This window comes from Myotis davidii, unplaced genomic scaffold, assembly GCF_000327345.1.
Source record: "Myotis davidii unplaced genomic scaffold, ASM32734v1 scaffold207, whole genome shotgun sequence".
NCBI classification, from domain to species: Eukaryota; Metazoa; Chordata; class Mammalia; order Chiroptera; family Vespertilionidae; genus Myotis; species Myotis davidii.
The window spans coordinates 1,738,511-1,747,140 of record NW_006298349.1 but is presented as its reverse complement, the minus strand read 5'-3'; the positions used below and the strand labels follow the sequence as shown (position 1 = coordinate 1,747,140).

Sequence of the window (8,630 nt, the reverse complement as noted above, 5' to 3'; positions counted from 1 at the left end):
GGGTGGGTGATGGGGCGGGGCCTAGGGTAATAGGACGGGGGCAGGGCCTGGGCGATGGGGCGGGGTGGACTTGGCCCAAGCTGAATGGGACGCAGCCTGCCCTGGGTCCTGTTGGGAGGCTCTGTGCAGGTCCCTGCCCGGTGAGGAGGGCCAGCTCCAGAGGCCCACCAGCAGGGGTGGGGGTGTCACATGCAGGCTGAGCAGCTGATGGAGGAGTGGAACGAGGACCTGGACGGCATGGAGGGCTTCGTGCTGGAGGGTAAGAAGTTCGCTCGGCTGCCTGAGGAGGAGTTCGGCCACTTCTACACGCAGGATTGCTACGTCTTCCTCTGCAGGTGCCGCCCCCGAGAGCCTCCCTGGCCCAGCCCCTCCCTGCCCTGGGCCCCTGCTCACTGCCCTCTGACCCTGCAGGTACTGGGTCCCTGTGGAGTACGAGGAGGAGGAGAAGGAAGAGAAAGAGGAGAAGGCGGGGCCCGAGGGCAAAGAAGGCGAGGAGGCAGTGGCGGAGGCGGACAAGCAGCCGGAGGAGGACTTCCAGTGCATCGTGTACTTCTGGCAGGGCCGCGAAGCCTCCAACATGGGCTGGCTCACCTTCACCTTCAGCCTGCAGAAGAAGTTCGAAAGCCTTTTCCCTGGCAAGCTAGAGGTGCGCCTGCCGTGCCCCTACGGCGCAATGCCATACCCCCAGAGCTTGGGGGGGTGGGGGGTCTGTGGGAGTGGGACTCAGACCCAGAGAAGGCTTGGCCCATGAAGGGTAGGGGGGTCCCACGGAGCTGCCCTGACACTTGCATACACCCAGGTGGTGCGCATGACGCAGCAGCAGGAGAACCCCAAGTTCCTGTCCCATTTCAAGAGGAAGTTCATCATCCACCGGGGCCGGAGGAAGGCAGCTCAGGGTGCCCTGCAGCCCAGCCTCTACCAGATTCGAACCAACGGCAGCGCCCTCTGTACCCGGTGCCTGGGTGGGGAGGGGCACAGATGGGCAGGTGGGCTCAGTGAGCCACCGACTCCTTGCTGACCTCCCTCCCCCCGTGCCCAGGTGCATCCAGATAAACACCGACTCCAGCCTCCTCAACTCCGAGTTCTGCTTCATTCTCAAGGTGCGGCTGTGGGAGCGACCAGGACTGTGGGTCCGGGTGGGGGCTGCAGGGTGTGGGGGCTGCAGGGTGGGCCTGACCTGAACCCTCTGCACACTCCCCAGGTTCCCTTTGAGAGTGAGGACAACCAGGGCATCGTGTACGCGTGGGTGGGCCGGGCGTCCGACCCGGATGAGGCCAAGTTGGCGGAGGACATACTGAACACCATGTTTGAGGCCTCCTACAGCAAGCAGGTAACCGGGCAGTCAGTGGCCAGACAGGCCAGTGAGGGCGGACAGGGACCCCATGCTGAGCCGGCCTCTCACCACAGGTCATCAGCGAAGGCGAGGAGCCCGAGAACTTCTTCTGGGTGGGCCTGGGCACACAGAAGCCGTATGACGACGATGCCGAGTACATGAAGCACACCCGGCTCTTCCGGTGAGGCCGGCCCGCCCTCCCCCGCTGCCTCCTGCGGCCTGGGACTGCTGCTCATGACCCTGACGCTCTGCCTGACCCTTGACCCGCAGGTGCTCCAATGAGAAGGGTTACTTCGCAGTGACTGAGAAATGTTCTGACTTTTGCCAAGATGACCTGGCAGATGATGACATCATGTTGTTAGACAATGGCCAAGAGGTGAGGCCCCTGTTGACCCTGCCCATTCAAGGAGCCCACCCACTTGTCAGTGGGAATCCTGAGCCCAGGTGCCCCCTGACCACCTCCCGTCATGCCCACAGGTCTATATGTGGGTGGGGACCCAGACAAGCCAGGTGGAGATCAAGCTGAGTCTGAAGGCCTGCCAGGTGAGCTGGGTGGAGGGAGGGCTGCGGCTGGCTGGAATGGTCTGGAAGGCCTGCCCAAGACTCACGCATGTCCGCTCCCCAGGTGTACATCCAGCACATGCGCGCCAAAGAGCACGAGCATCCCCGCCGCCTGCGCCTGGTCCGCAAGGGCAACGAGCAGCACGCCTTTACCCGCTGCTTCCATGCCTGGAGCACCTTCCGGAAGGCCCTGGCCTAGAGCAGCTGCCACCCCTGCAGTGCCCCTGTGGAAGCCCCAAGCCCAGGGTGAGGAGAGCAAGGGCCTCTTCATCCACCACCTAGCCAGGGTCTGTGTCAGGGGGCAGCCCTGCTATGTCATGCCCAGTGCCACAGCCCCCCGCAGCACAGCCCAAGTGGCACCAAGGGGGCAGCCCTGATGGGAAATGAGACCCCTCGGTGTGAGCTCACATGTGACACCCCCTTCCCTGTAGGGATAAAGGAGACATGGTTGCCCTTTAAGAGATATTAAATGCTTTTATTTTCAATATTAAAAATCGGCATTTTTCATATTAAAACAGTGCTAATGTTAAAATTACAGAAAACCCCCAAGGTACAATCTACAGGGAAACCACTCTGACCCTCACATACATATACCTGACTGGGCCCCCGGCCTGGGTGCCAAGGGAGCGCCCAGTGTCTCTCTCTCTCTCTCTCTCACACAAACGTACAGGGTGGAAAGAGGGGACATGCTAGCCCAGGAACAAGTACCAAAATAGTTTTAGAAATGAGTGTCCAGCCCAGCACTGTCCAGTCCAGGCATTAGAAAAATATTCTTTGCAAAAGGAGGGGGAAAGGACGGTGTGTGTCCTTCCTTGTGGCACCTGGCTTCCACGTACTGCCTGTAGGAGAGGCCAATCGGAGTCCACCCGAGTTCCAGGCCCACACCCCGGGGCCAAAGTGGGCAGATGCCGCTGGGGCCCACAGGTGAGCAGGCATTGTCTGCGAAGGGCTGGGAGGGGACAGAGGTCCTGGATCCCAGCTCCAAGCAAGGCAGTGGTGGCAGGTAGTCCTGGCCTTCCTGGAGAGGAAGAGAAGGGTCAGCAGAGGTCCACGGAGGCCAAAGGGGCAGACAGCCTGGCTCCTTGGCTGCCACCTCTCAGGCTCCTCCAGGCAGGTCCCACCCCCGGGGCAAGGACCCAGCAGGAACTGCTTGGAGAGGCTGGCCAGGCCTCAGCGTTGTGTACTTCAGCCCACTGTGGCCAGGGGTGTCCCCAGCAAGAAACAGAGCTGGGGTTTGTACCTGAGTGTGTGTGTGTGTGGGGGGGCCCTCTAGGTAGCAAATAGGATGGGAAGACTTATGGGCCCCAAATGTGGACAGGGCCACACTGAGGCTGGGGGTGGCCAGCCTCAGGCCAGGCCCTGTTCAGGCTCACCCCCCGGGGCCCCGCCTTGTGCCTGGGTGATCTCAGCTGCTGAAAGGGGCTGGCCAAACCTCCTGAGCCCAAAGCTGCCACCACCTCTCGTTCCAAACACAACCTAGGACACCCAGGGGCTGACAGGCTGGCTGTTTCTTTAATACGAAACAGTGAAGATCGCATCTGTGCGCCCCGAAGCCCTGGGGACAGCCTGGAGAGCAGCAGGCTTCGGGGCGCTGGCATCACGGGCCTGCTGGGCTCTCAGATGGGAAGCCAGGCGGGGCCCCCTGGGGTTGAGGCCAAGAACCCAGGACAGCCAGAGGCCCACACTTGCAGCACCTCATTTAATCAGGATGGCACAGGCTCGAGCCTCGTCTTCCACCAGATTCCTCAGATTCTTCGCAGCCTCCTCCGAAGAGCTGGGGAAAGGGTGGTGATCAGGACTTGGGGTGAGGCCCCCTCCTCGCTCCTGCATGCCTGGCTGGGACACTAGGTTGACTGAGGCGGGGAGGTAGGCTGGGAGCCAAGGCAGCCCTCCTGTGGATCCTGCCCGCCCACCTCACCCCAGGAAATCCTTCACATCCTCCACCGTGATGTCCCCCGTTGTGTCCAGAGTGGTGTCAGCACTGATGGCCGAGTCAATGGACATGGGCGAGAGCATGGCCTCAGGCCGCTCTGGGGTGTCTGCAGGGAGGAAACGTCGGGCCTCTGTTAGGACCCTGGGACCCTCTGCAGCCGTAGTAGGACGTATTAAACCCCCTGCCCCGCTCTAGCCTGGTGCACCCTCCCCAGGATTCCAGCTGTGCCTCCCGCAGAAGCCTCCCTGTCTGCCTGGCTGGGGCCCAGCCCCTCACCAGCTCTTTTGCTGTGGACAGGATTAGGGCTTCCATCACGGCTCTGTGGGGCCAGGAGGATGCCGGGGGTCCCGTTAGCCTGGCTCAGCTTGGGCGATTCTTGGAGTCTGTAGCTGCAGAGACAGGGCCATGATGGGGTCACAGGGAGCACCTCAAGGCTCAAAGGACCAAACCCCTGTCGTCCCATTCCTGAGACCTGGGACTAGAGACACCAGGGAGGGCCACCCTTGCTCCATGCAGCATCTGGGGGTGGGGACGACAGCAGCCTGGATCAAAGGCCTCCTGGGCCAGGGGCTACCCCCTCCATGTACCTGGCATGGGCAGCACCATGGGACCAGCTGATGTCCAGAGAACAGAGCGGCTCTGTGATGTTGCGGGCACTTAGGGAGAAGCGTTCAAACTCCGATGGGGAAATCAGGTAAAAACCTGGGTGGGTGGGAGAGACGGAGCCAAGAGCGAAGTCAGGAGATGGTCCCACCCTCAGCCCCGCAGCTGGTCCCTGCCCTCACGTACTGACTAGCCCTCCCACATCCTGGCCGGCGCTGTGCCCACACTGGATACCCCTTCTGCTGACGCTCTCGGGAACACTCCGGGACCCGCTTGGGCCCCTTGCCCAGAGAGCCTTCGCCTCACCCTGGCCGTGGCGCGTGAAGACACAGGAGGCGATGCCGCTGATGTCCTCCTTCCGGATGCAGGAGTAATGCACCTGGGGCCTCAGGCCCGGCACCGAGAAGACATGCACGTCACCCAGGTTGGTGAGGCAGGCCAGGCAGGTCTCGGCATAGTCCTCGCAGGCCACGCTGGCGAATGTGGCCAGTGCCACCTTGCGCACACGACAGCCCTCATGGGCTGTCAGCTTGAACTTGGTCTTGGCGCTCACCTTGGGTAGTGTGAACACCTGGCAGCAGGCAGATGGCCAGTGAGCACAGCCTGGTCCAGTCCACGCCCCGAGCCCTATGCAGAGCCCAGCCTGCCACACAGGCCCATGCCCCTACCCACTAGCACCCCTGCCTGAACACCCACCCCCCTGGAGCTGCCCTCAGACCTGACCTGCTCCACACTGCTCCTAGAGCCTCCCAGGGCCCCTCCCACAGAGCCTGGCAAAACCAGTTATGCTGGGTTGTAAGGGTTAGATGGTTGGTATGTCCCCAAACCATGACCTCCTGCCAGAGCCCAGAGGAGTGGTCAAGGGGTTCTAGTGGGGGACCCAGTGAGGTAGGAGGGTCCTGCAGGCATACAAGCTGAGGAAGTCCTCAGGGCTCTGCAGGAGCACCTCTGCTAGCTGCGTGGGGTCCTGCGGGGGCTCAGCAGGTAGGCAATAGGCAAGGCAGGAGTTCTAGGGGTCCAGTGGTATCTAGGAGGCAGTAGCCTGGAGGTATCTGCAGCAGCTCACCTTGAACTGCTCCTCAGACGCGATGAGCACTGCATGGCCACCCTGCATGTCCGGGGCCTGGGCCAGGTCCTGAGCAGCCTCGAAGGGCTCAGGCAGCGGGCGGCCACGCCCATCCAACACGGCAATGGCCACCACAGGCGCACGATGCATTAGCTGCACCTCCTTGCCCAGCACAGCCTCCACTGCTCGCTCGGGCCGCTTCTCGCTGCCTGCCACTGCCACTGGCACCTCCAGTGCGTAGGCAAACACAGAGCCTGAGTTGGTGCCTGCCCACATGGTGGGTCCGTGGTGGGCCGCTGTGGGGCAACAGGCTGTGAGGCAGGGATCAGCCCATACACAACAGATCCCTCCCCTCCTCTCCTGACACTGGGACCAGGGCTGGGTCTCTCCTGCACCACTTCTTCGGGGTGACCTCAGCCAGCCTTGTGGCCTTGGGCACCCTCTTTAAACTGCTGACCGCAATCCAAGCCTGGGACACAACTCTCTAAGGCATCTCCACGGAGATGTCAGTGGCACACAAATTGGACCCTGACCACCCAAACCCATGCACTGCACCCTCCGCCCCCTCAGCAGTGCCGCCCCCTCACAAAGCCCCAGCTCTCTCCCAGCCCCACATCCCCTCACCAGCCCTGGCAAAACTCAGAATAGGGTCCTCGCCCCAAAGGTGCATCAGGGTCCCAACCGCACCGATTCACCCCCACCCCTTCAGTGTGTCCATGCAGCAGTCAGACACGAAGTCCCAGGCCTGGGCTGAAACGCCAGGGGACCATCTCGCCCCTCACCCTGTGTGAGCTGAACCTCTGGGGAAGACCCTTTAGTGGAGAATCTGAGCTAAAAACCCAGGAGCCAAGGTGGGCCCGAGCAGTCCTGGCTTCGCGCCCTGGAGGTACAGTGACCTCAGCAACAAGCATCAGGGGAGCCAAGCCCCAGGAACAAGGTAGTGAGCCACTCACACAGCTGACACCCCAACCCTCAGCCAGCCAGGAACTGAGCCCCAAGGGCCTTTTTACAGTGACTGGTAGAGACCCACGGGGCTGCCACATCCAAACAGTGGGGAAAATCCACGGAAAAAGGACCCTCAGCAAATAAGCAACACCAGAAGGGGCCTTGCTCACCCAGAGACTAAAAGACACACCACTAAATGCCCGTGCGGGCTGGGGCTGACCCAGCACCAACCATACAAGGCACTTCTAAGATGAATGGAGAGAGAGACTCCGGGATCAGTGTCAGCTCTACGGGGTGCGATGCGGGCACAGCTGTAGGTCACATCTGTTAGACACGAACTCAAGTACTCGCGCTGGGTTTCAGTTAAAACACTCAGCAAAAAGGTCAGCGACATAGTGCAGTGGCAGCAGCGCCAGGTGGGACACGGGGTGACTACTCTGGTTTTGTGTAGGGGTTCAAGTCCCAATTATGTGAGAAATCAACTGATGAATTACTCAATAAACCTGATGACCCCATTTCTCTGCAGGGCGTACTCAGGGCTCCAACCACTTGGGGTCAAAGCCAGCTCCTTAGCAAGGCAGACAGCACAGCTCCTTGCATATCCCTCCCCTCACTACTGACAGGCTGTGCGGCAGTCTCCCCACACTCACCCACCTCACACTCTATCCCCAAATCCTGAGCTCTCAGGTCTGAGGTCCTGTAGCTCCCTCACTAATCCCGTGCCAGCAGAAATTCCAGGAGAACTGTGTGGATGGCCTGGCACCTTGCTGCCGGTGCAGCCTTGAGGCACCAGTAATGCTCTCACACCCCCTGGGAGAGGCTGTCCCACCCCTGCCCCGCTTCCCATTTCCTGGATGGCCAACAGAGGCCTGCTGTGTTTCTCCAAACCCTGTCCCTCTCCTGGCCTCACCATCTCGGAGAAACGTGTCGGCAAAGTAGAGGCAGCGCACCACGCCTGAGAGGGAGTCATCGGCTGAGCGGGGCTCGATGCGGCGCTGCACGGGGGTCATCTCCACGTCGTGGGGGCAGGCCTGCTCTGCCAGCTGTGCGTTGGCCTCCTGCAGCTGGGGGAGCGTGGGGCTCCAGGACACTGTCCTCTCCCTCAGAGCCCAGCACCCACCTCCCATCACCCTCCCCCGCAACCCTCATCACCCAGGGCTGAGGGATACTGAGGGTGGGCAATAGGGGAGCAGACACAGGGCCCCGGCCAGGGCCAGGCCTGGCTCCAGGTCTACACTGCAGCCTCGGGGGTGCTTCCTGGCAGCCTGGCCCCAGCTCACCTTGCTGTTGGTATTAACAACCCGTTTCTTGCCCGAGACTCGGCTTTTACGGATGCGCCGGAAAGACTGGCGCAGAGACTTCTTGAGCGACTTCACCCGGGAGAGCGGCCCCTCCATCGCCAGGGAGTCGTTGGGGTGAAGCGTGCACCTGGGGGCAGACAGGCGCCCGTTGGGCTACAGAGCAGCCTCCTGGAGCAGCCTCCGTGCTCCTGTTGGCCCGGGGCCAGGCATTAATGGTCCCTGGTCAGGAAGCCCAAACCCCACCCTGCTGCCCTGCCGACCCAGCATCTGGTGAGCTCAGCACTCTACCAGCAGCACTTCACATAAGGTCAAAGCTGCCAAAAGCGCTAGAGCCACCTTCACCACAAGCCTTACAGCAGCGGTTCTCAACCTGTGGGTCGCGACCCCTTTGGGGGTCGAACGACCCTTTCACAGGGGTCGCCTAAGACCATCAGAAAACATATATAATTACATATTGTTTTTGTGATTAATCACTATGCTTTAGTTATGTTCAATTTGTAACAATGAAAAGACATCCTGCATATCAGATATTTACATGATGATTCATAACAGTAGCAGAATTACAGTGATGAAGTAGCAACGAAAATAATTTTATGATTGGGGGTCACCTCAACATGAGAAACTGTGTTAAAGGGTCACGGCATCAGGAAGGTTGAGAACCACTACCTTATAGGAAACTGAGGCCTAGCTGGGAGTGGGAGACACCAGAGGTCCCCTGGAGCTGGGGCCAGGTGGACATGCAGACCCCTCCCAGGCTGTAGGCCCACACCCCACACCTGGCCAGCACAGGGCTCTTGCGCTGGTAGTCGAAGAGACCGAAGCCATGACTGGTGCCAAAGGCCACGAGGCTCCACTCCGTGTGCAGCGTGACAGCGGTGGGCCGGCGGC

At 61.0% G+C, this 8,630-nt stretch overlaps 2 protein-coding genes across 2 annotated transcripts in view; one reads left to right on the top strand and one right to left on the bottom strand.

Annotated features, from left to right (window-relative positions):
• FLII (flightless I actin binding protein) overlaps nucleotides 1–2,388 on the top strand; it is a 15,019-nt gene extending 12,631 nt beyond the window's left edge. The window contains exons 23-31 of the mRNA XM_015570624.1: nucleotides 196–335; nucleotides 412–646; nucleotides 800–954; nucleotides 1,040–1,100; nucleotides 1,202–1,330; nucleotides 1,408–1,514; nucleotides 1,604–1,709; nucleotides 1,811–1,876; nucleotides 1,959–2,388. Of these exons, the coding sequence (XP_015426110.1) occupies nucleotides 196–335; nucleotides 412–646; nucleotides 800–954; nucleotides 1,040–1,100; nucleotides 1,202–1,330; nucleotides 1,408–1,514; nucleotides 1,604–1,709; nucleotides 1,811–1,876; nucleotides 1,959–2,093 (1,134 nt within the window). The 3' untranslated portion in view covers nucleotides 2,094–2,388. The remainder of the gene's footprint in view (nucleotides 1–195; nucleotides 336–411; nucleotides 647–799; nucleotides 955–1,039; nucleotides 1,101–1,201; nucleotides 1,331–1,407; nucleotides 1,515–1,603; nucleotides 1,710–1,810; nucleotides 1,877–1,958) is intronic.
• LLGL1 (lethal giant larvae homolog 1 (Drosophila)) overlaps nucleotides 2,349–8,630 on the bottom strand; it is a 13,882-nt gene continuing 7,600 nt past the window's right edge. Inside the window, exons 15-24 of the mRNA XM_015570623.1 lie at nucleotides 8,519–8,621; nucleotides 7,722–7,869; nucleotides 7,352–7,505; nucleotides 5,497–5,792; nucleotides 4,737–5,001; nucleotides 4,415–4,529; nucleotides 4,104–4,216; nucleotides 3,813–3,933; nucleotides 3,589–3,668; nucleotides 2,349–2,912 (exon numbers count right to left, since the gene is read on the bottom strand). Of these exons, the coding sequence (XP_015426109.1) occupies nucleotides 3,590–3,668; nucleotides 3,813–3,933; nucleotides 4,104–4,216; nucleotides 4,415–4,529; nucleotides 4,737–5,001; nucleotides 5,497–5,792; nucleotides 7,352–7,505; nucleotides 7,722–7,869; nucleotides 8,519–8,621 (1,394 nt within the window). The 3' untranslated portion in view covers nucleotides 2,349–2,912; nucleotide 3,589. The remainder of the gene's footprint in view (nucleotides 2,913–3,588; nucleotides 3,669–3,812; nucleotides 3,934–4,103; nucleotides 4,217–4,414; nucleotides 4,530–4,736; nucleotides 5,002–5,496; nucleotides 5,793–7,351; nucleotides 7,506–7,721; nucleotides 7,870–8,518; nucleotides 8,622–8,630) is intronic.